Source organism: Typopeltis vanoorti, chromosome 4, assembly GCF_054136105.1.
Source record: "Typopeltis vanoorti isolate ZY-2024b chromosome 4, IOZ_Tvanoo_1.0, whole genome shotgun sequence".
In the NCBI taxonomy this organism is placed as follows: Eukaryota; Metazoa; Arthropoda; class Arachnida; order Uropygi; family Thelyphonidae; genus Typopeltis; species Typopeltis vanoorti.
In genome coordinates this window covers 6,798,165-6,825,666 of record NC_143552.1, presented here as the reverse complement: position 1 = coordinate 6,825,666, position 27,502 = coordinate 6,798,165, and the positions used below count along the sequence as shown (strand labels likewise).

At 36.2% G+C, this 27,502-nt stretch overlaps 1 protein-coding gene across 1 annotated transcript in view; it reads right to left on the bottom strand.

Annotated features, from left to right (window-relative positions):
- The window catches only part of ssh (Protein phosphatase Slingshot), a 412,359-nt gene extending 386,139 nt beyond the window's left edge, over positions 1 to 26,220 (bottom strand). Inside the window, exon 1 of the mRNA XM_090391626.1 lies at positions 25,974 to 26,220. Within this exon, the coding sequence (XP_090247752.1) occupies positions 25,974 to 26,030 (57 nt within the window). The 5' untranslated portion in view covers positions 26,031 to 26,220. The remainder of the gene's footprint in view (positions 1 to 25,973) is intronic.
- Positions 26,221 to 27,502: the final 1,282 nt, after the last annotated feature.

The following is a 27,502-nucleotide window of genomic DNA, read 5'->3' as shown; positions in this document are numbered from 1 at the left end:
GGGATTTTCAAAAACTATTTAGTAGATGCAATGTCTAAATGTATTCCGAGAGTGAGAAGGTTGAATAAGGTAGGTGTGAGAAGGATGAATAAAGAGATTAAGCATGCGATACACAGAAAAAGGGCATTGTGGAGGCAGCACAAGAGAAGGTGGAAGTAACCAATTTCATGAGGTCTACAAAGACCAGGCACGGAGGGTAACTTGGTTGGTGAGAGTAGCTAAAGAGAGGTATGAACAGCAGTTAGCTAATGAAGCCAAAAAGAATCCTAGGGAGTTCTTTCGATATGTAGCCAGCAAAAGAAAGAATGATTATGGAAGGATGACATTGATTGGAGGAAATGGTATAAAGACAGCTGTTGCAGAATGTGTGGTGGAGATACTTAATGAGCAATTCAAAAAGATCTTTCAATCTTGTGAATGTGACTTCATGGAGAGATTGAGAGCAGTTGATGATGGGGAGGAGAGACTGACTGTAAGTGAGCAAGAGGTGTTTGGGGAGTTGAGTAAACTAGATGTAAATAAGGCTGTGGGACTTGATAATATATCACCGCATATTCTGAAGGAATGTGCCAGAGAGTTGACACCTGCCTTGACATATTTTTTTAATACCAGTCTTGCACTTGGTCAAATTCCTAAAGAGTGGAAGGAGGGCAAGATTGTGCCACTTCATAAAGGAGGTGATCGAACTCAAGCATCAAACTATAGGCCTATCTCTGTGTCAGGTGTTGTGGTTAAGTTGTTGGAGAAGCTTGTGAGAACTAGGATACAGAGTTGGGTTGAGAATGGTATAATCTTTGATGGACAGCATGGATTTGCTAAAGGGAGGTCATGTTTTAATAATCTACTTACTTAAAGTGACTATTTCCTTGGACAGAGGAGAAGGATACACAGTAATATACTTAGATTTCACAAAGGCTTTTGATAGATACCTCATGATAATTTGATAGTCAAACTAGAGTAGATGGGGTTGGATATTAGATTAGTGCATTGGATTGGAGACTGGCTATCTGATAGGTATCAACAAGTTGTGTATGGGGGTGCGATATCCAGGAAAAGGAAAGTCACTAGTGGAGTGCCTCAGGGGTCTGTTTTAGGGCCATTACTAAACTTGTATATTAATGATATTGGCAAAGATTTGGATGGAGATATTCAGTTGTTTGCAGATGATGCAAAGTTGGGACAAACCATAAAGAGTAGTGAAGATGTTGTGGCCTTGCAAGAAGACTTGAATAAATTGAGTGATTGGGCAAGCAAATGGGGATACGAGTTCAATGTTGCAAAATGTAAGGTTTTAAAATTTGGAAAACAAAGATGGGATGCAGAATTTATGTTTGGTGAGAATATATTGTTGGAGGTAGAGGAAATAAGAGATCTGGGGGTGATCGTGGATAATGATCTAAAATTTAGGGGACACATCGCCAGAATTGTGAAGACAACACAAAGACTTCTGGGAATGATGCGGAGGACACTGATGTGTAGAAGAAGAGAGATTCTTGTTCCATTGTATAAGGCTTTGATTAGGCCACACATGGACTATTGTGCCCAGATTTGGTCACCAGGTTTTCAGAAGGATGAAGAGATGTTGGAAAGGGTCCAAAGACGACTGATTGAGGTAGTTTCTGACCTCTGGAATGTTGAGTATGAGGAAAGATTGAGAAGATGTAATTTGCATAGTCTGGTGGAGAGAAGGAAGAGGGGAGATATGATAGAGACCTACAAGTTTGGTAAGGGGTTGTTATAAGATCAGTGGTGGAGAAGTTCTACAGAGAATAGTGGGAGATCAGGGGAGAACCAGAGGTCATCCCTGGAAACTGTATAAAGAGGGCGTGAGTAGGGGAGTGAGAGGCAGTTTTTTTTGTGCAGAGTTGTGAATGATTGGAATGCCTTGCCTGAGAGTGTGGTGTCTGCAAGGAGTTTGAGTGTGTTTAAGACACGGTATGATGAGATGTGTGTGTGATAAAAGGACCTCCCAGATGAGTCTTTGACTCCATGAGGTCTTGGGAAATAATAATATTCAACCAGAAATACTCAAATATGAAGTTTAGCAATGACTACACTGCATAACTCAGAAAGGTTGGTACAAGGGTTGAATTCCAAAGATCTCCCACAGTTCCTATTCATAGAAAAAAAAATATTTTTAGGAAAAAGGAAATATTTAGGTGCATTCTGAAGTGAAAAGTAGCAAATTAAATACAGAAATAGACAAGGAAAGCTGGTCAGATATGAAGCCATTTGAATAAGTTTATATGAAATAAATGAGAAGTTAGCCAATATACATTAAAACAAGAGAGTGTTGACAGTCTTCAAAAAACAAAAAAATTGATTTAACATCAAACCATCTTATTGTACTTTAGCTTTTCTTTAGGCATCATGTCATATGCTTTTTCCAGATCTACAAAACTTAAGTACAGATACATGTTATAATGTCTTCAAGAGAATATCTAATCCTGACCACCTCTATTTGGATAGAGTCCACCTTATTCTTCTCAAAGCTTCCCATTACAGTTTTTCTTAATATGTTCTCAAGTAGACTCTTGTATAAATCTTACCAGGAACACTCAGTATGGAAATTCCTCTGTAATTCTCACATTGAGGTTTATTTTCCTTTTTATAGATGGCTACTATGAGAGCTATACCTAAAGTTTTTGAGTCACCTGAAATTTGACCCTCTAACTAGGCTTTCTGAATTATGCAGTGGAGCCAGTATAAAACATTTTTACCTTACATTTTTACCACCAATACTTGAGCATTGCTGGTTGACTGTCATATACTCCAGCTGCCTTTCCACATTTGAGGTTTTGGATAGCTTTTAATAATTCAAGTATTGACATATATACATATACTCCTGAATGTTTTCTACCATTACATTGTTGCTGCTAGTTTAATTAGCAGTTCTTTCAAAGTAATTACTCCAGACCTCTAGAATATCTTTGTCTTCAGTTTTCACATCACCTTTGTCATCTCCGATTCTTTTTACAGTACTCTTTCTTTAACTTTGAAGTCTCTTCAGCAAAACTCTAGAACTATTTTGCTACCTTTCTGCTATTTATTTTTTTATTTATCAAGTTTGTCGATACCAAATTCTCCATAGTACTTTTGTTAGCTAGTTTTACACAATGCTTTGCTTTTTTTTTTTTTTTTTTTTTTTTTTACATCTTCTCTGTATTTTCTCAGAGCACTAGCTGGCTTAATTGCCAGAAACTTTCAATACACTTCCTTCTTTTCCTTGACTGCCTCTTTAAATTCCTAATTCAACTATATAAAGGAGATCTGATTTTCTATCTTTGCAGGCAACCCTCACCAAATACCTCTCTGGCTGAATTAATATTTTATTCAGAGTCTACTACTGAATCGCCAACTTTAATTTTCTCTTGAATAACATTTGTGTATTTGAGTCTTCAGTTCACCTCTGAAAGCTGTCCAACTTTATTAATTTGAACAGATATTCATTTTAAAAGTTTCTTATACACTTTTCTTTTCAATATGATATTTCGTTTTATCATCATTTAGTTTTCTACTAAAAACTAAATGGTAATGTCTTTCGATTTCATATCCTCTTCAAGTCATTGTCCAGCTCCCCATTTTGATAACTACTCGCTTCATCACTCTACTTGATACTGCCTGCCATTCAAGAAGATTAAGATTATCCTCATATTTAGTCATGAATATAGCTATTCCTCTTTCCTGATCATTACTGTCTCAATACAACATGTTGTATTTGTTGCTTAAAAAAATCTTAACTGCTTTTTGCTTTCATTTCAGCAACATCTATTATGCTGATCTGGTACTTATCCAATTGTACTGCTAGTTAGATTTATCTTCCACTGATGTTTCTTATGTTGCCAATTCTGCCAAAAATAAAATTCAGCCATCCCATCCTCACTTTAGTTCACTTAAAAGTAACAGAGAAAATCATTAGCAATCAACTGTCCTTCACCTCATGGAGGACCACAAATACAAATTCCTCCACTCTCAATCTAGAACAGATTGCCTTTCTAATTAACACTTTCTAACCTTGTCCACCTCTGGATACAGGCCACAGAAAAGTTCGGAGGAACTTGTAGTTCTTGACATTTTTGAGGATGTGATTGGGTCTGCCATCTAGCTATTAGTATATCTTGGTTTATCCTTCATACTCATGAAGGATAAACCAAGTATATATATATATACAAACCAAGGATAAACACTGACCTAATGCCAATCATAGGTGTATGACTGGCATTAGGTCAATGTTTCAGCAAAAACTTCCATATCACATCAAGTGGTCAGCAGTGTTGGAAAAAGGAAGCTTCTTATACGGATGCCAGTTGAAGTTATTGACTTTAAGGTCATCTTGGGAAGAGGACTTCACTATTTGGATAGTAGGATTACAGAGGGTGAAGTGATTTCTGTCCTCTTCACCCTCATGAACAGGAAAGTTTTGGAATTTGTAGAGCTTAAATATGACAGATGAATGTTGCTGAATGAGGCAAGGAAATCTTGAGCCAGAGGAAGTCAAAAGCAGGGTATTCTAAATTAGGCATTCTCTGCCAGACTATGTTAACTATGATGTTAGATATCACTAAAGTAAAGGTAGCAAAAGAATCACGAAGTGTGTAACTTGAATGTTAAGGGGTTAGCAACAATTTTTGAGCAATGAGTCATTTTTGATCTAATTAAAAAAAAAAATCTAAAAAAGCCACACACCTCAGCTCAAGCTGGGAGGAGTGGGGGGGGAAGAGTTTTTTTAAGAAATGGAATGGAGTAAGAAGGTGTTAATCGTGTTATTTTTTTTTGAAATATTATTTATCAATAATGGAAAAAAAATGAATTAATGCAACTTTTGCTGGACTTCTTGCATGAGTCTTGACATCAGGCAAGAATGCCTTAAAATATTTAAAGATTTTCATCTTTAAATATGCTGAAGGACTTTCATTACTCAGATGGTTTCTTTATTTTTAATACAATTCACATCTGAAAATATTTGCTTGCAGAAATTCATGTACCTATCACAAACTATGTATACGTGGTTATTATTTTGTTCCTGTTTTAATTATTTTATACCTCGCCACTGCCACAACGATTAACCTTTGATACCTTGTAGTATGTGTGTTCTGCTCGTGATGTGCAGTCAAACTAAACTGAGAAGTATTTGCAACATCACTTGTTATACACATAGGCTGAAAGTTAAAACGCTGCAGCGACATGTTCAAAGAGCTACATTCAGCTTGTGAGCTGCATGTCACCAACCTCTGGTGTACACTATGGTTGATGTAGTTGCAATCTGGGTTTCTGTCAAGAGAAGGTGATCTGGTCTAGAATATCACCATTTACACCTAAACTATGTTACCTGAAAATTTCCTCTCAGAATGTTGTGGAGCTTATCTCATTTCTTTCAGGACATTTAAGATATTGGTCCACATGGTATTTTATCTGACTAAGGTATCAGGTTTTACTTTTGTGAAAAATGAGCGACAGTTACTTGAATAAAGTTAAAGGGAAAAAAAACTAAGAGAAAATGAATTCTTATTGCCAAGGAGCATTCATTTTCTTAAACAAGCCTTTTGATGTTGCAGCATCATCCCTTTTCCTGTTGTATTTCCTCTAAATGCATTATCACTGCAGAGTACTGTTAACAAGAGTATTCAATGCCCTACTCTATTAAGAACTCACCTTACTGAATGCAGATACTCAAACTTGAGGATTTTTGTTTGTAACATGGCTGCTATTTTTCTTAATTATTTCAGTCTTTTTAGTGAATTTTAGTATAAGATGCATACACTTATATATATATATATATATATATATATATATATATATATATATATATATATATATATATATACACACACACACGATTAACTATTAGTTGAATTTCAGCAAAAAATGGAACATCTTTAGCCAGAATTCAAACTGCACAAATTCAAATTATGTGCAATATAGTATTTGTTGAGATGTAAGATCTGGCATTTGCCTACTTTTCCCACGAGCCCAATGTTTCTTCCTAACAAGTTAGCTGTTCCACCTGCTCCAATCCCTACTAACCAATTACCAGTCTTCCACAACATGAATAACTAAGGAATCAATGATTAATTTCCCTCTAATTAATGTATCAAAATACCATGCAGCTCTTGATTTTTGCAGAGAAATTATGGAAGCAAATACCTCTTTCAGTTTTTTATCTAAGTATCTCACATAAAGGACAGTTTCTATTTCATCTGAAATATCTATAAAAGCTTCTAGAAGACAATCTACTGGAGTTTTTGATTCCCTTAGCTTATTTATTTAATGACATCAGCATTGCAGAAATACTTGACATTTCCGTCATTTTGGTACTGTTCTACTATTGGGAACTCAATCATGCTTATTTAGCAGAATGATCATGTTTTTGAACTCGGTAAGTAGTTTATTGAACTGGATGCCTCATGCAACCTAAACATATCCACCATGAAAGGTCCTCAAAAACTTCGCAGTAATCCAGAGTTGTTTTTTGAGAGATACTTGTGCCATAAAGTTTTTTCAGTTTACATGAAAACACAAGGAAAGAAGTAAATAATATTTATGTGAAAGCATATTTTTCAAGAAGCCCTTTAACTGAAAGTGAAAGTCTTATTCTTTCCAAAAAACATGAATTTGCCATAGTTCCTAAGAGGATACCTTATTTAGATTTCCTTTTTAATACTGAATGGAATTTTCACTCTTTATAGCAAGGATGCCAATAAACTTCATTTAGTAAGTTTTATCTGTGCTACTGAAATTAAAGTTTCCACCTACAAACATCTCCCTCAGCTGAAATGAAAACTTTACAATCCTTACGATGCAACATTATCTTATTATTACAAAATCTGATAAGGGGAAAGCCACAATAATTGTGGATAATGTAAATTATAAATTAAAAAGCTCTTTTACTACAGGGCAGATCGATGTACCAGGAATTGGATTACAACTCCACAAACAGACAACTCAGAAAATTAAACTCAGTACTAGATGAAGATACCACAGAAAAATATATAACTTATTTTTCTAGAACCTCTCAGTTCTATGGTCTACTGAAGATCCATAAGATGTGTTTGGTTGATTGATTTATAGTTTATTGGTGCAAAACAGCAAAGGTCATACTGCACCATAGTAAAGGTTACAGCAATACATAAACAGCAGAAAAAAATTGTAAACAACATGCATGTACCAAGTCAAGCAATGAAGTATATACACAAATAAAAATACAACAAAGGTTACAGAAGTACATATACAGATAAAAAGAAATTAGTAAACAAAATGTACAAAAATCAAGCAAAGGAATGAAGTGTCTACATGTAAATAAATTACAGCAGGTACATAAAGAGTCAAAAAGAATTATTATACAGTATACATGCATAAAATTAAGTTTAACAATGCAGTATCTACATAAAAACAAAATTACAGTCAAATGTGTTTGTACAAAGCAATTCTTTGTAGAAAGTTAAAAACATCATGCAATCTGCCTCAGTATATATGGCTTGGCTAAATAGGTAAAAATTTCATTCCTCTCTAATGTAAAGTGCTGGCACTCCACCAGAATATAACAAACAGTAAGATGTATTGTATTTTTCACACATAAGAAGGGTCATCAGCCCTCAGTAAATAAGAATGTGCAAGATAAGTGGCCTATGCAAAGCCTAACAAGAACAACTTCCTCACTTCTCTGTATACGTTGACTAGAATGCCAATGCTCAATTTCAGGCTTAATGTCATATGATTTGTTTGTCAGTGCCTCTTGCCATGATGACTGCCACTGAGCAATTAATTAGATTTGATCTTATAAACTGTCTATAGTCTGTATATGATACTGTCAAACAGTATATGGAGAAGGTATGAGCTGATCTAGCAGTGGCATCTGCAGTCTCATTTCCCTTAATTTCAATGTGACTGGGAATCCAGGACAACTGAACATTAAGGGTTTTCATTTTGTTCAACAAGTGTAACACATCATACAGCACTGGATGTGGATTATACATAGGAGAGAGACTTTAAGGCATAATTAAGAGATAAGTGTTTCTAAGTGACAGAGACAGTTCATTTGCTTCAACATACAGACTATAGATAGGGTGATGTGCAAAAGGCACCAGTAGCTATCTGTGCACCCTATGATGGATAGGATTCAATCATTGCAGGTTATTCTATCTTGCAGAACCATAGACTTGAGACCCATAATCCAGCTTTGAACATAAGTGCACGATAAAGACAAAACAATGAAGATCAATCGGTACCCCACTAAGTAGAGGACAGAGTACGAAGGAGGTTCAATGCTCTTTCTCTCTCTTGCACTTTTCTCTTAGTTAATGAACGTGTGCAAGGAATGTAAGTTTTCTGTCAAAGATGAGTTCCAAGAACTTGGCTTCTATAGCTATTTGAATAACAGTTTGAACATTCTTAATACAGGATCTGGGTGAATAGTGTGTTTTTGACAGAAGTGTACACAGACTGTTTTCTGTTGAAAACCTGAACCCATTACTAAGAGCCCACAGAGAAACATGATCAATTGCTTGCTGAAGTTGTCTTTCAATTACCCTCATGTTACGAGAGTGACAGTAAATTGTGAAGTCATCAACATATAGGGCATTGTTTATAGTGGGAGGAAGCTGCTCAGTGATTGGGTTAACTTCGATAGCAAAAAGTGTCACACTTAAGAGAGAGCCTTGGAGAACACCTTGTTCTTGATGATATGGCCGAGATAGCATACTTCCCACTCTGACTTGGAAAGTTCACCTCGACAGAAAGTTTTTAATAAATACAGGACAGTATCATCCGAGAGCCAGGCTATAGAGGTCTTTTAATCTTTTCTATCTTGCAGAACCATAGACTTGAGACCCATAATTTAGCTTTATAATCCAGAAATATGCCATATCTGCAGGCAACATCATAAGCTTTTTCTATGTCAAAGAAAACTGAAACCAGATGTTCTTGCTTCAGAAATGCATCTCTTATACAAGTTTCTAAAGTGGTCTAAAGTTGAACAATGCCTACAGAATCCATGTTGTGTATTGGAGAGATGATCACTTTCTAAATAATCTAGAGAAGTCTGGCATTAACCATTTTCTCTAGTATCTTACAAAGACAGCTGGTCAGAGCAATAGGTCGATAATTATTTGCTTGTGTTGGATCCTTTCCTGGTTTTGGAAAGGCAGTTACAACTAACTTATGCCAAGAAGACGGAAACTCTTCCTCTGCAAGTATTCTATTGTATATTAAAAGAAGGAGATCCATAAAAGATGACAGTAGATGTTTTATATCACTTCATAATGAATGTCATCAGGCCCTAGTGCACTAGGATAAGACAGTAAAAGAGCTCTTTTTAGTTCATCCTTAATAAAGGCTGATTGTATGGCTCAAGTGCATTGGAAAAATTTAGCCATTGTTTCTCTTGCTGCTCTTTCAGTCGTAAAAATTTAGGAGGATATGAAGCAGTTGCAAGAAATCTGGCAAAGTTTTCTCCCTAATCTGCAACAGCTTTGGGATCAGGAATAACTTCCATTATGGTCTAAGGTAGACAAATGGTGTGTTCTATATCTACCTTTCATTTTCCGGATTTTATCCCATATAATTTTTGGACTGGTCATTTGATTAATTGATGAATTTGATTAATTGATACCCCATGATTGTTTTTGACTCTGACATGAGTCAAAACATGCTTTGGCTTGACCACAAACTTAATAGCCTTTTAAGTGCTCTTGCGGTATCTACGAAATATACCCATACTCTGTGTTGAACTTTTTTTGGCTGTCTGGCATTCTAGGTGCCACCAATGCTTTGGATAGAGTGGAAATCGAGATGATGATGTTCACGAGATAGAGGCTTCATTTTTTCAGAAGAAAAAGCAATCCCTTCTTTCCCATTGAAACCAAGATTGTGGAAAAGATATGTCAATGACATCTTCCTAATCTAGGATCACAGACCAGAGTCTTTAAAGAATTTCCTAGACCACCTCAACAGTCAATACCTGAAAATCCAATTTACTGCAGAATTAGAGATAGATGGCTCTCTTCCATTCGTGGATGTCAAACTCACTCATGTATCTGAGAAATTAAAAATCTCTATTTACAGGAAACCAACTCACACCAATAGATAACTCCATGTACAGTCCCATCACTATCCACCTAAAAAAACTTGGCATTATTTCAACACTAAGCAATCGTGCTTGCTCTCTCCTCTGTGAAGAAGATTATTATTATTATTATTGTGACACCTCCAGGGAGTCCAAAGACTCATCGAGGGAGAGTGTGCCAACAGCATCGAACAATTGATTCCCTTCCAACTACTAATCACGCTTAAACTTGCTTAACTTTAAACAAAGAACTTCAATTTCTTCTTCTTACAACCTTTCAACAAAATCCTTCTTGTTGAGAGGCTTATACGCTGGTTAAACATGATAACCAATATTTAAGGAATTGACAGCGTATACTAGAAATATAGATTAAATAAACTTTAATATATACTTTCCGATATTTCGGCGAACATCACGTTGCCATCTTCTTGGGAACTTACTACAAAGACACATGCACACAAGTACTAATAACAGCAAATGAGACTGAAGCTAGCGTTTTCCTAAAGTCCTGACGGTGCCCCCTGGCGGGCTATATTGGTAGTTCTTGGCCTTTGGGCTGAAGTTCTTCTGATAAAAGTTTCCCAAATTTGGGGCAGTCTCATGCATCCAAATTTGTTGAGGTTTGGCATGTTCCTAAGGGCCGAGGCTGATTCCATGAATAGTCTTTCATACTTGAACTTGCTGCGGTGTATTACTGTGGCTTTCTTCCATCTTATTCTGTGGTGAGTATCCAGAGCGTGGTCTGCAAGCCCAGAGTGGCTGTACTGGTGAAATCGGATGTAATCCTTGTGTTCTGAGATTCTGATATTTGCTGTCCTGCCTGTTTGGCCAAAGTAGGACAGTTTACAGCTGCAAGGGACCTGGTATACACCAGGTAGGTCTAGGGGAAGTGGTTGGTCTTTGGTGGAGCGGATAAGGGATGCCAGTTTTCTATGTGGTCCGTAACAAGTGGTCAAGTCATGTTTTTTTAAGATTTTATTGATTTTTTCCGAGGTGCCTCGGATGTAGGGAATAGTGATGGATTTAGAGTAATCTTTTTTGTGAAGGGAGGGGGGGTGGTGCGTTGTGGATAACTGGGTTAAGTATTTTTTGGAGGGGGTAGCCGTTGGCTGAGAAAGTGTCACAGATGTGATTTAGTTCAGTGGTTAGGACTTGATCATTAGAACAGATTATTTTTGCCCTGTTGAATAATGTTTTAATAACTCCATATTGTTGTGAGGGGGGGGGGGGATTGTTGGTGAATGTATCTGCCTGTATGGGTGGGTTTTCTATAAACTGAGAAAACCAAGGTTCCATCAGGTTGGCGGGTGACTAGTGTGTCTAGGAAGGGGAGGTTATTGTTTTCCTCTTTTTCCAGGGTGAATTTGATTCTAGGGTGTTGGTTGTTTAAGTGTGTTAGGAAGGAGAGGAGTGAATCCGGGAGTGAAAATGTAGTTTAGGTTAGGAGCCGACATATCAACAAGTTTGATAAATTAATAAAGAACTCGGCGTCCAAACCTAAACTACAAACCAACACTGTTGTTAACCTTTCGTCAGCTACCTTAAAGCCAGAAGCACTCCACACACTGTCACGTGGTCACAACTTCGCCATTGCTCCTAAGAAATTACCGGCCGAGGAATTAATGATCCAAATTGAACGCAGGATTCGCCAACTTCCAAACCACATCGCCAACGATATTAGATTGGATGTGGCCTGTGTTCTCAATAAAGCAAAACCTCCAAAATCCAACATATCCATTAGTGAATACAAGGCACTACAAGAATTGAAGAGAAACAAAAAAATAATGATCACCAAAGCGGATAAGGGGAATGCCACTGTGGTACTCAATCTTAAAGACTACACAGGTAAGCTCAAGGCTTTATTATTAGATCGTTCCACTTACCTCCCCATTGATTACAATCCCACCAACTCACAAATTAGAAAACTCCATAGGCTCCTTAAGAAGGTCACTTCTTGGACTGTGGAGATTACCAACAGACTAAAACCCTATAACTCTAGACCCCCCCCCCGCATATATGGGCTCCCAAAAATACACAAAGAAAATGTGCCATTACATCCCATAGTGGATGGCATTGATTCCCCCACTTACAAACTAGCCAAGCATTTAGCCAAAGCACTCTCACACTATACTGGCAATACACCATCACACATAAAAAACTCGGCCCACTTCAAAGCCAGTATAGAAAACCTTACACTCCAACATAATGACATAATGGTCAGTTTTGATGTCTCCTCCCTATTCACGAATGTCCCCCTCAAAGAAACCTTAGAGCTAATCCAAGCTAAATTTCCTCCCGATATCTCAGCCCTATTTCAGTTTACAATGAACTCAGGCTATTTCGTTTGGCAGGAAAAATTCTACAAACAGATAGAGGGGACAGCCATGGGTTCACCACTTTCCCCACCCTTGGCCAACTTCTTCATGGAGACGTTTGAAGAGAAAGCCTTAAACTCAGCCCCACAAAAACCTACCATATGGCTTCGCTACGTTGATGATGTTTTCGCTATTTGGCCACATGGCCCGGATTCACTCCTCTCCTTCCTAACACACTTAAACAACCAACACCCTAGAATTAAATTCACCCTGGAAAAAGAGGAAAACAATAACCTCCCCTTCCTAGACACACTAGTCACCCGCCAACCTGATGGAACTTTGGTTTTCTCAGTTTATAGAAAACCCACCCATACAGGCAGATACATTCACCAACAATCCCACCACCCCACTTCACAACAATATGGAGTTATTAAAACATTATTCAACAGGGCAAAAATAATCTGTTCTAATGATCAAGCCCTAACCACTGAACTAAATCATATCCGTGACACTTTCTCAGCCAACAGCTACCCCCTCCAAAAAATACTTAACCCAGTTATCCACAACCCACCACCCCCTCCCCTTCACAAAAAAGATTACTCTAAATCCATCACTATTCCCTACATCCGAGGCACCTCGGAAAAAATCAATAAAATCTTAAAAAAACATGACTTGACCACTTGTTACAGACCACATAGAAAACTGGCATCCCTTATCCGCTCCACCAAAGACCAACCACTTCCCCTAGACCTACCTGGTGTATACCAGGTCCCTTGCAGCTGTAAACTGTCCTACTTTGGCCAAACAGGCAGGACAGCAAATATCAGAATCTCAGAACACAAGGATTACATCCGATTTCACCAGTACAGCCACTCTGGGCTTGCAGACCACGCTCTGGATACTCGCCACAGAATAAGATGGAAGAAAGCCACAGTAATACACCGCAGAAAGTTCAAGTATGAAAGACTATTCATGGAATCAGCCTCGGCCCTTAGGAACATGCCAAACCTCAACAAATTTGGATGCATGAGACTGCCCCAAATTTGGGAAACTTTTATCAGAAGAACTTCAGCCCAAAGGCCAAGAACTACCAATATAACCCGCCAGAGGGCACCATCAGGACTTTAGGAAAACTCTAGCTTCAGTCTCATTTGCTGTTATTAGTACTTGTGTGCACGTGTCTTTGTAGTAAGTTCCCAAGAAGATGGCAACGTGACGTTCGCCGAAATATCGGAAAGTATATATTAAAGTTTATTTAATCTATATTTCTAGTATACGCTGTCAATTCCTTAAATATTAGTTATCATTTCAACAAAATGGTTATTCGAAAAAGGTTAATAAGCTACTATTTAATCCATCTTCTCGCCATACTGAAGACAGAAATAGTGAAAAAGGCTACATATCCCTACCTATCAGTTCCAGTGTAAAAATAAAGGGGGGGGGGGAATATTTGTAAATGTGTTATATTGACTAGTTTTTATTTATACATTTTATTACATACTTTAATTTTAATCCTTGTCAGGCTGCACCATTGTAAAATTTATACTACTCACAAGGTTTTGTCTATTTTCATTAATCCTTAACCTTCCTTTCTTTCTTTCTTTCTTTGTTCACTAACGTTTTATTGCCCCCTTTGTTTCTTACCCTTGCCCTTTGATCCTACTGCTCGTTTAGCTGCCTGTTTATTCAACAATCACTGGCTATACGATTTGCGACATGCTTATTCTCTCAGATCTTTCTTCTAGACCAAATTTCTTTTTATTAATGAACTGCACCAGTCTAGAAAAATTAATATTGTTTTAAGAATAATAAGAGTAAGAATAAAGGTAAGGTCTCAACAAAGTTCTCTTTAACTGTAAAGCAAGTCATGGCTATTCTAAACTTGCACACAGGCACGATTTTTTATTTTTTTTCTGAGATAGTGTATTGGCAAGTGATCAGATCAATTGTTGCTAAAACAAAACATTTTATTTTTACTTAACATGAAATTACAACACAGTGAAATGACTGACTCTCTTAACATGTTTAACCTCACCAAAATTATTGCATCATTGAAGTACATGCATTTTTACTTTTACTTAATATTTACCCTCAACTATGAAACACACATTCTTTACAATAGGTATAGAACAATTATCTCCTCTAACTTAACTTTCAGGAAATATTATTCCTTGCACCAGCAATTCATATACATTAGTTCTACCTTAGAAAAACTGTATCACCTATCTTTTGTGACACTTACATACAATTTCCGCTTATATAAGTTACTAGGAAAATATTAACATTATCATTTGCTACTCACAAATTTTTTCTGTAAGCTTCTTACTATAATAACTCTGTCGGGATATCTCAAATTCTCTTTGTTATAGAGGACACATTCTTGACCTGGACATTTCTGTACTCCATTTCTTTTATTCCACTGTTGATTAATCATTTGTCCTGCCATCAAGCCCATTGTAGGAAACGAAGTCAGCTATACGATGGGATGTACATTTTTGGTTTGGTCCTTGGAAGCCTCCGGGAACACTTTAGAGGAATTGCTGATGAAAACAGCTTCGACGATGGGTGCTAAACCCTCAGTTGCATATTCCATGTCATTGTTTTTTCTCGCTTCCTCCACTTGGCGATCAGGAACCAAAACATCTGCAGCAGCAGTAACAAAAGGTCAATGTCTCCGTTTTCTTCGTAGCCTGTGGTGGAGGCAGCAGTCATCGTCATTTTTCTGCACCTTTTTTTCTTTTTTTCAGCCCCCATATAAAATATGCTCCCTGTTCTTTGTTCTTAAACTTCAAATGTCCGTAATAATCTGGTGGTGTGATGACTTCACTTTGGTTTTCACACTGAAGGTCCATGCCTCAGGCGATTAATTTGTTCGCAAGGTATCGCAAACTTTTCAGATACGCTATTTTTATAACTTACTAATAATGTTAATATCATTTATCTCTAATTTCAAGCACAATATTTTAAACATGAATTATTTAACATAATTTCCAATACAGTTAATTTACATTCAGACAAAGGAATACATCCATATTTTTCTGTTATTTCGGCCCAAAAAAACGAGTTTGTTTTTTTGGGCTGAAATGTAAAATCGAGTTCGATAAATTTATTTAAATTAATTTATCGCACGAAAATTTACGCCACAGCCTCCGTAGCTGTCGGTATAGATGAAGCCCTTTGGTTGGAACGACAAGGGTTCGATTCCCGTTTATGACAAGAGGAACTTTTATCCGGTCTCTTTCAACTAAAGGTGAGTTAACTGGACTCAGGAGGTGTGTGTGTGTGGGTGGGGTTCTCCCAGTAACTCGAGTTTTTTTATCCATCAAAACAGAGAAACTGGTCCTGTGAACACACACACACACACACACACACACACACACACACACACACACACACACACACACACACACACACACACACACACACACGGCTACAGTCATAAATATGCTATGGCAAGGAAGGCAACAGGAAACCACCTTGCCCATAATCATCTCCCTAGTATGGTAGCATATAGCTACCCCCACCAGCCAGCTAAGGGAATAAGATAGATAGATATCAGTTCCATTTCACCAAAATTAGCCAAAGTTCTTAAAAAATATAACATCCAGACTTCTTTCACTCCTCCACTTAAACTCCGTTCTTTGCTCAGTATGCCCAAGCAAAAACATAACAACCTGAAATATCATAGATTTACCATATTTGGTGCAACTGCAACATGCCGTATTTTAGCCACATGGAAAAACCCATTGAATTACATCTAGAGGACATATAGGAAATGTTACATATGGCAGAACCATAGCAAGCACTCTGTTGAACCATGTCCTGAATTCTGCAAACGCTAACAAGGAAAACAATAATTCATCTCCAGTCTTATGGGACAAATCGGAGAATATCTTTCGATGCTATGATGAACTGGAAAGAAGAATTGTAGAATCTAAAGAAATCATCCTCAATCCAGTATATCTCAACACTAACCTCAGACTGTCATTGCGCTGCTATTCAACTTTAGCATTCATGAGACCTTGAACGCATGTGAGCACCCAACGATGAAGAGATACACCGAACAGCTTCAAATGTTAGTACGTTAATGCTTTAATGTATAGATTTTTTTGTCTTTCACAATGTTTGTTGGTGATTCCCTTTTGTCATGCACCTGAAGGAGTCTTCTATGAAGATGAAACGAGCTGTGCAGTCCTCTCGGCTTATAGCCATTTAATCTATTTTTAAAACACACACACACACACAGAGAGAGAGTCGGGAAACCATGCTCTAGAGAGACCAAACATGGAACTTTTTCAAGACATTCAGACCCAATAATTGGGATAGTGGTCTCACACTAGGAGATGAAATTCATCTTCCACCTACTAAAGACAATCACAAACCTCCTTGTCCATGGTGGGATTTGGATATATAGCCTGTTGATTGGAGAGCGAGTACCCTAACCACTTGGCCGACCAGGCTGCATTAGGTTGCAAGAGAAGTGATGGTCTCTGACCAACTGTAGGTGTCGGTTCTGAAAGGGTTCTTAGTAAAAGGGTGGAAAGATGACAAAATAATTCTATTATGTATACTCCAAGTCAAATTAATTAGAGCAATATTGAAAAATTAGTGACAGATAAGTATATCAGAAGTTAGGATACTAAAAAAGTTTGTTGGTACATGAGAGAATTTCATACTGGCTGAGGTGTTGAATATTTAAACAAGCCCCCCCCCCCCCAAGTTCCCCTGACAAACACACACTGTATTTGTCAGGGGAACCAAAGTTAGCAAATGGGAACAAATTCCACAATGTAAAGGGATCAAGAGAAAAGAACTAGAAGTAAAGAAGTACTAGGCTGACATAACTGGTATTACCAAAACAAAGAAGACAAAAACAGGTGTAAATGTACTAAATAACAATTACAAAGTGTCATATTCAAGTGATAACGATCGGGGAAAGGATCATTGTTGTTTGAATATAACGTGAGGATAATCTTCTTAAATGGTAGACATTATCAATGTTGATTAATTTTAACAGTATAGATGAGAACACAGAGTGATAAGAAAATAATTATTTATTAACTTATTGCTGATATTTCGCTGGTATTCTATATAGCATCAGAGCACAAAAACAGTTTGTCACAGTATGCGAGACAACCACAATCCGGTATAATAATGGAATTAGTTTAAACAATTGTAACGTGCAATACAAAGACTAAAGTCCTATTTAGGTAGCACCTATATTGAGTAAAAAATAAATAAAAATAAAAAAATAAAAAAAAAAAAAACAGAGAGAAAAAGCAAGTATTAATTTGGCCTTAGGATGACGGTCTCCCAAATCTTTGGCAAATTTATACAGCCATATTTGTTGAGGTTTAGAGTATGTTTCAGGGCTTCCGATGATTCCAGGAACAACCTCTCCAACTTGTAAAAGTTTCTGCGCAGCACTTTTGTTTTTTTCAATCGATCCTGTGCAAGGGTATCTAAAGCATGATCTGCTAGAACCTGACTTGCCATAGTGACAGTGCCGGATATATTTTTTATGTTCACTGAGGTAGATGTCCACAGTAGGCTCGATGACATGAAGAGGGCACTTCATAGACTCTGAATGTGATGGAGTAGATTCTGTTCTTGAGTGAATGGATGAGAGTTGCCAATTTCACATACAGTTTAAATACGGCGTTTAGTTGGTGATTGTTGAGCACTCTAGATATCTTTTCTGATGTGCCTTTAATGTATGGGATGGTGACAGTTTGTTGTAGTCTTCTGTGATTTACATTGGGGTATGGTTGTATAAAGAAGGCATGCTTCTATGAGACATCAATATTTTATAAAAAAAAATCAGATAAAAGGTTGAAAACTACAATTATTTATCTTGCTATATGCTGTTTCTGCTGCCCAATTTATAGTGCTATTATTAAAATTCACTATAATGATCACAGTGGGTGGGTGGGGGGATTCTGGGGAGAGCATTTAGTGTTTTTTCTATCGATACAAAATTAATAATGGAAAAAACTCACGTACAAAGATTATTTAATAGTATAATTTTCGTCTGTGTCACAGGCATCTTCAGTGCATTAAGCTCAAATTAAACAATAACTGACAATTCCAATTGTACTGAAGATGCCTGTGACACACAGGCAAAAATTATACTATTAAATAATCTTTGTACATGAGTTTTTTCCATTATTAATTTTGTATCGATATGTCTACTCAGGGTATACCTCTTTTAAAACTTAGTGTTTTGTCTATCTTATGAGGATTATAGTCATTGGCCAAGAAGGTGTGACGTAAGTGAGTGAAGTTAAGCAGTGAGATCAATTTCATCGGAACAAATTGCTCTAGCTCTATGGGTTAGTGTTTTTAGAACAGCATATTATTGAGATGGGTGATGGTGTGATTGTGTAAATATCTCCCTGTATGTGTGGGTTTTCTATAAACCAAAAATAATAAGGAACCATCTAGAACATGTGTGATGTGTATCCAGGAAGGGCAGACAATCATTAGTTTCCAGTTCCATTGTAAAGTGGATTTTTTGGGTTCTGGCTATTTAAATGCACTAAGAATGTATCCAATGTGTCTGGGCCATGTGGCCAAATAGCAAACACATCATCAACATAGCATAACCAAAGCCTTGGTTTGAATGTGGCTGTATTAATAAGCTTTTCCAAGCATTCTATGTAGAAGCTGGTTAAGGGAGGAGGGGGGGCAATAGCTGTCCCATCTAATTGTCTGTATATTTTTCCTTTCCATGTGTTAGGTCTTTGTGTTGCATGTTACAATTATTCAAACTAGTCCCATTGTTATACCGGATTGTGGTTGCCTCGCATACTGTGACAAACTATTTTTGCGTTCTGAAGATGCTGGATAGAATACCAGCAATGAGTTAATAAATAGTTATTTTCTTATCAGTCTGTGTTGTCATCTATACCATTAAAATTAACATGTATGGTGAACATATAAGCCTTCCCCACACGTTTGAAGACATTATCAAATAAAGTGCTATGGACAATTAAAATGAACTGGAGAAAGAAACATGTCCTATAATCCTAGACAAGGTTCTATTCTACTAAGGAAATAATGGAGAATTTTTTATGTCATTAGAGAAGACAACTAACAAAGAAAAGTTGGCTCTTGTTGAAGATCTAAACAACAGATTCATAAATAAATACTAGACAGAAATGTTTTGATGCAAGGCTAATAAAAATAGTAAGTACCTACTGGATTTCTGTTCAGGACATTGACTAGTCACTACTAATACCATTCCAATGATGGTGTGCACAAAATCAATGGAGAAAAGTCTCATGGACTATGTTATTGCTGATAGTAACATCTTCACACTGGTTCAAGTTCAGGACACAAGAGTATGCTGGGGATTTGAAATGTGACAATTTAGTTTAGTTTTGAGCAGGAAAAAAAAATTTGAATATCATATTGAAAGATGTGTAAGAACAATTTTTTTTTTTTAAAGAATCAAAGTTAAGCAGCTTTCAGAGATGAGTTGTAGACTCAATTATACAAATATTACTGAAGAAAAATTAAAGATTGAAGGATAGAATTAGACTTCATACTATGATAGACACTGAAGAAGTCATTGATTCAGCGAGATAGACACATGAAGTTGTCTGCAAGGATACAAAAATCAGCACTTCATGGAGAACTCATGAAGAGGCAGTCATGGAAAGAAGCATATTTAAATTTCTTAGCAAGAAAAACCAGCAGGCACTCAGAGAATAGAGAAAAATGTAAGAAATAAACCAGTGTAGTGTAAAAGCAGATAAACAAAAGTATTGGTAAGATTTTGGTAATGAAATTTTCATTAGGATGCTGTAAAAAGAATCTGAGATGATAATGGAGAAATAAAAGCTGAAGTTGTTCTAAATAGCTGAAGTAATTACTTTGAAAGGCTGCTAAATGAAACAAGAAGTGATAGAACAGTCATAGAAAACATTCAACAGAAATGCAATCAGGAGCACATATCAATATTAAAGACAGAAAAAAGTCATCAAAAATCTGAAATGTAGTCAGGCAGCTGGAGTATATGATATTCAAACTGAAATGCTCAAATACGATGGTATAAAAGTTTTACAGTGGCTATATTACATAATGCAGATGGCCTGGCCACAGGATCAAATTCCAGACTATTGGAGCAGAGCTTTCATAGTATTCATCTATAAAAATGGAAATAAAAGTGATGCAAGAATGTAGAGAAATTTCCCTATGAAGCATTCCAGGTAAGAATTATATATCTCAAGCATACATAAGAGGTTAAGAAAAATTGTTGAAAGAAAACATGAACATACTGGGCTAAGGGCAAACAGAGGTTGCCAGGGTCAGATTTTCACTTCAAGATAAACAGGTAATTAATGTGAAGTCATTAGCTTTTATATACAAGTAACCTAATCAGAAGATATTTTGCATGTAAACTTTGTTTGCTTACACTTAGATAAAGGATTAAAGAACAATATTTAGTTTCTTAGCATATTTAAGATAAACATTTGAAAAATCATAGGAATATAACAATGATCTCTATTTGAGTTTTATAGATCTTGAAAAGACATGAAAATGTACCAAGAGGAAAGCTTTTTTCAAAACACTATAATTATATTGTGTAAATGGTACATATCAAAATTATAGATATTCAACTCTGCTCTTTACTTTACTGTATGTAGATGATGTCAAATTCTTAAATAAATCTAGACAGGTCTGCAAGATTCTCTACCTAAACTGAATAACTACTATAACAAATCTGGTATGAAAATCAGCAATAAAAAGCAGGTACGCTGAAAATATCAACCGCATCCTCAATGGTATATGGAACATTTCAGCTACTTAGGCATAATTTTTAGTGAAGATAGCAAATTAAACATGGAAACAGATAACAGAATTAGCAAAAGTAGTATAATCATCAGCCATTGTCAATCCACTGCTGGATGAAGGCCTTTCCAAGATTACTCCAAAACTGTCTGTCCATGGCTCTTCTTTCCCATGTTGCTCCTGGAAATCTGAAGATATCATCAATCCACCATGATTTAGGTCGGCGTTGTGGTCCTCTTTCTCTTGTGGAATCTAATCCAGTACTTCTTTTGCCAATCACCGATCTTATCTTCGAGCAATATGCCCAGCCCACTGCCACTTCTGATGTTTCATCTTCCTATGATGTCAGCGACTTTGTGGTTTGATTCCTTATCCATGTATTTCTTTTGTGATCGTCTTGTGATACCAGGCATACTTCTTTCCATACTAAATTGTGTTGTTCTTTGAATTTCCCTTTGGGTTTCATAGGAAAGACTTCCCACGATGAGTCTTTTGACTCCAAGGAGGCCTGAATAATAATAATAATTTAGTGTCCATGTTTCAGAGCCATTTGTTAATATAGGAAGACTAACCATGTAGTCTTTCCTCTTCAGGCATAATGGTAGTTGGTTTTTGAATATTGACTGTAATTTTCCAAATGCTTTCCACCCAAGCATCGTGTGTCTTTTAATTTCATCTATGATATTTTGTTCCATTGATATCTGTTGTCCTGTATATGTAATGATCTACTTATTTAATTTCATCATTACTGATTTTTATTATTTCTGGCTGGACTTAGCTATTGAACATAACTTGGGTCTTCTTTAGGCCAGCTGTTCTGCTAGCAATTTGAAGTTCATGGATATGATTCTGTGATTCATGCACAGTCGAAGTAAAGATAACTATGCCATCTGCAGAGCATAAATGGCTTAAATAGTTTCCATTTATCTGCAGACCTTTCTTTTCCCAATTAAGAAGTTTGAATATTTCTTCTAGGCATGCTGTTAATAATTTTGGGAGATATTGTGTCACGCTGTCTTATAACTCCCTGTATTTCCACAGTATAGATGTTTCCATTGAAATTAATTGCTGCTGTGGCATTGGTGTATGCTGATTTGATGGTCCTGATGTGTGGCTCCTCCACTTGTTGATTTCGTAATGCTTTAATTATTGCACAAGTTTTTACTGAATCAAAGGCTTTCTCATAATCAATAAAATCAAGACATAATGGTAACTGATGTTGTGTTCAATATCAGTTGTACTGTTCGTTAGTCTGTTGTACTAAAGCCACTTCGAAAGCATGCCTGTTCTTTTGGTTGTGCTAGGTCTAGCACATACATAGTCATACAAAGCCTATGAGCCAAGACTTTTTGTTAACAATTTGGAAACCACTGATAGTAGACTGATGGATCGATAGTTCATCAAATCTTCTACTTCACCTTTTTTATGTATCAGAATTAGGGTAGCCTTCTTCTATGTTCTTGGTATGTCATTTTTCTTTAGATATAAGGTAAATAGTTTTGCTAAGATTCTATAGATCATTTCTCCACCTGCCTTTAGAAGTTCAGCTATAACTCCATCCTCACCTGCAGCTTTTCCATTTTGCAAGCTATGGATGCTCTACATAACTTCTGGTAGAATCTGTGGTACTTCAGCTATTTTGTAGTTGTCTTCTTCTTCATTTAATTTGTATTCCAGATATAATACTGAGTAAAATTCCTCAATTATTTTTTCTATAGCATACCTATTTCTGGTTATGGTCCCATCCTGTTTGACTGCAACCATCTGTTTATTGCTGTTTGGCTTTTTTGAGGCTATGGTTGTTTTCAATTGTTTGTTGTACGAATTTACAATTGAATTTTCTTATTTCTTCGGTGATACATTTTCTGATTTGTTTTGCAAAATTCAGTGTATTCAATTTTATTCAGTAAGTTAATTGATTGTTTCATTTCTCTTTGTTTCTTCAGAGATTTTGCTTGTCTGTTCTGTGGTACCAGCTATTTCAAGTGAGCACTGTAAAAGGTTTTGAGTAATTACTTTCTGATGGATCAGCATTGTCATCTACAATAATATATTTGATTTAATCCTTGACGAGACCTCAGTAAAGGTGGGATAAGTTCTGATCACTTGTCTTAGTATCCCATAATGAAAAGCACATCTCCTTGCAGACATGTATACTGCTATGCATTAAGGGAACAGTCACTACTCAGACCAGTTTTGATCTTTACTGAGGTCTCGTCAGTGGGAGCAAGACCCAGAGTTGGTGATACTAAGGTGGAAGTAATGCAGAAGTCATAGCACCATATACCAGTTGCCAAAAAGGTGTCAATACCTTATTACTAAAATTCTCTGGATTAGAGAATTTCCACCAATAAAAACTTCCACTAACTATCTCTAATCCAGAGAATTTTAGTAATAAGGTGTTGACACCTTTTGGCAACTGGTATATGGTGATATGACTTCTGCATTACTTCTATCTTAGTATCACCACCTCTGGGTCTAGCTCCCACTGATGAGACTCAATAAAGATCGAAACCGGTCTGGGCAGTGACCCTTCCCTTAATGCATAGCAGTATATATGTCAGCAAGGAGATGTGATTTGCATTATGGGATACTAAGGCAAGTGATCAGAACTCCTCCCACCTTTACCACGAGTTGCCCCAGTCCTGAAAATACTTCAGGAGCAAACTTTGTTTGCTTAGACTTGGATAAAGGATTAAACCAAATATATAACTGGTAGCATAGTCAAACAAAAAAAACTTCCACCATCTACAATAAGATTTTTAAATCTATTGTTTAGTTCATGTTGGAATATATCTTTTTTAAGGGATATATTCCAACATGAACTAAAGGGATATATTTGTTGAATTTTGTGTACAGCTATGTTTTGATTTGATCTTTGAAACATTTTTCTTCCTTCTTTTTGGCAATTTATTTGAATCTTGCTGCATACCATACGATGGTCACCTCCAATGTTGAAGGTGTTCGTGACAGAGCAGTCTTGAAAGATGTTTTTCTTATTGCTAAGGATAAAGTCAATTTCACTAGTTTTTCCATTTGGACTTTTCCATGTCCACTTCCTATTTGTTTTTTTTCTTGAAAAAGGAATTCATGATGTACAGGTTTTCTTTTTCTGCAAATTCTATTAACCTTGCCCCTCTATCATCTCTCATGCCATATGAAAAGTAGTATAGCATGAAAAGTAGTATAGCATATAGCAGGATGTAACTGAACAAAGTGATATGGATCCAAAACTTGAGTTAGAAATGAAACAGTTCATTAAAGACTAGACACCACAGAAATGAAATTTCTCAGAAAAATTAGAGAATGAACAGATGATATCAGTGGCATATTAAAATGAGGATACTAAAAAAAGAACTTGAGTTGTATAGTCACTTAAACAGAATGGGAGAAGAAAGCTTAGCAAAAAAAAAAAAAAAAATTTCTTGCCAGGATGGGAGGAAGAAGAACACGTGGAAGACCAAGATCTAGGCGGATTGATACTGTAAGAAATGCCTTAAAGATCAAAATATAAGATCTGATGATACTAGAGTTCTAATAGAAATTAATTTGTAGGAAAACTAAGATGCAGTACATCATATTCTGTCTATTCCATGGGTACATAATTATGTTTCAATGACAGGAGAGAAAACAAGAATTACTGATAGAAATAGTTAATAACTTGCATACTGTTTTTTTTTCTTCTTCTTTGAATGTCATAAATGAGCAGGACTGCCAAAAGTGGTTATGAGTTCATTATCTGTGAATCAGTTAAAGGAAAGATATGACAGTACTTTGTGAAAATGGTTCTTTATTTATTTCATTTCATTATTATTTTTTGGTATATATCAGGTAAGAGAACACCATTTTTCAATGATACACATTTTTTTATTTTTATGAACATTTTATATGTATATATGTCTAATTTACAAAAGGCAGATTTTTACACCACCAATTAATGACACAAGTTAACAGGATGTGAAATATTTTTCCAATGAGTGTATTTTTCTTCAAGATATTAGGATTCGATGCCAATTTCTCACTGAACAAGATAATATTGTTTTAGCTGTTTATAATGGCAAATAAAATTAAGAAGGCGAAAGGGAAAAAAATCAGTGCAAATGGAGGATAAAAATAGGCTGGGGGGGGGGGTGAGTCGTTTTTAGGTTCAGTGGTAATCTTGATAAGTTTATGCATCAAAGAAACCCTGTGTTAGCATATTCAGCAAATAACGGCTTCTCGTTTGATATTTAACCAGGTTTTTCATTAAATTCTAAATCTGCTTTACCATAACCAAATAAAAATTACTTTATAATGACAAGACGAGGTGATAACAGATAGTATAGTCATTTTGATCAATGTTTCTGTCGACAGAAAAAGGCTGTGTTTCGGGGAAATTGTGTTTAAGGTTCGAACACAAAACAGTTTATTTCAGACTATACAAGATGGTTGTTCAGTTAACGAAATTCTATAGCATAAAAAAATAATAATAAATAATTTTTAAAATGTGGCTGCATTTGGGAATTGTATCTTTCAATTACAATCTTTCATTACTCAGTTACACGAGTTATTCTAGTAGAGTATACTTTTTTTGTGATCAACTAAGCAAATCGTAACCCTTTAGAATTTATGACCATAGATTTCAAGTGATAGACTATAGATTTTCATAGTACATATTCAAAAGTGTATAACCAGTGCAAACTATCTTACGTAGAATATTTTATTCAATGTTTATTACTATGAAATATTTTATACAGATAAATTTATCTGTATAAAATATTTTCGATACTTCACTCAATTCCAATGTTTATATATCTACTTACTGACGTTGAAGTGGCACAAGAACCACACGGAGATCTCTGAATAGTCACAAGAGCCATACTACAGCAGGATATTACAAGTTTCCAAACACATGTACAACTTTCATTGCTTCAAAACAATGCATCTAAATGCATTGAAATACAGCTAAAAACAACTGCAAGATCTACTTTAATTCCCTTATGTCCAAAACATATAACCATAAAGCCTCCATCTTTCTAAGATAGGAAATGAACTCTACGCACGCGCAGAGGGTGTTTTTGTTGTTCCGTTCTGAATTTAACCTCCACATCTGTTGAGGTTAAATTGGCCCGTGTATAGAACATCGGACGGAAACGGAAACATCAAGCTTCGAACTTTCTCCGGTAGGGAAAGTTCTTGAAATCATAATAAATTAAGTGGATATTAAATACAACATCATTTCAAAGCCGAATACAGAAACTATAAAAAGTCTCTTGCGAAATTTGACCAGGGAGCTTACAGGAATACACTTGCCGCCATACTGCGAGTTGCCCTAGCCGGAGGTAGATGGAATAAATGAGAAAGAGGAGAAGTACAATGAGTTTTCAGTTGTACTTTAAGGGGATGTTGAGGATTGTAAGATGACTGTTTAAATAAACCTAGTACCAAGTGGAGGAATGATGTTTTCCAGTTCACTGTATCAGTGACCATGGAAGTAGCTGTAGAAGCGACACAGAGCTGAAACACTGTGAGATAGAAGTGAGTTGAAGGTGCATGTAAGAAAGGGTCATCTATCAGCCAAATTACTCTCTTCTGAACAACATCAAGAATTTTTAAGATTTTAGGTGCACCACCCCAAATGTGTGTACATTATTTTAAGGATGGAAGGATTTGAGATTTATATAAAGTTAGTAGCTGGGTGGATGTAAAATAGATTCTTGAGCAAAAAAGAATGCCTAGTATTTTAGAAGCTGAGAAGCTATTAATGTGATGCATTGTGCCAAGAGAGTTTGAAGGTAAATGTCAGTGCTAAGAGAGAGAATTCATCCTGTCTGGTGATGTGTGCATTAATGAGGATGAGGGAAGGTGAGCTGAGATCTATTTTGCAAGAGAAACGGCAGGACTGCGTTTCGGCGGCATCGAATGTCATTAAGTCATCCTTTCCCCACTGAAGGATGGTATGGAGATCAGTGTTTAAGGACACTGGTTTCAGATAATCTTGATGTAAAGGATGTATGGATATTATGTAGTTTGTCAAAGGAAGAGGATGATTGAAAAGTGGTATTGTCTGAAAAGCTATGGATAGAATTTGTAGGGATCGATAATAGATCATTTATATATTAGAGAAAGAAGGTAGGTGAGAGAACGGAGTCCTGAGCTACTTCTAAATTTGTGGTAAAGTTCAAAGAGAGGTTGCCGTTAGAGAGTATAGCAGATTGACCGAAGGAAGGCAGTTTGCAAAACAAGCCTTGATGGCAAACATGATCGAAAGCCTTAAAATTATCAAGGACAACAGTATAAGTTTCTCCAAAACTTTCCAAGGCACATATCTAATGGTCAGTGATTGTAGACT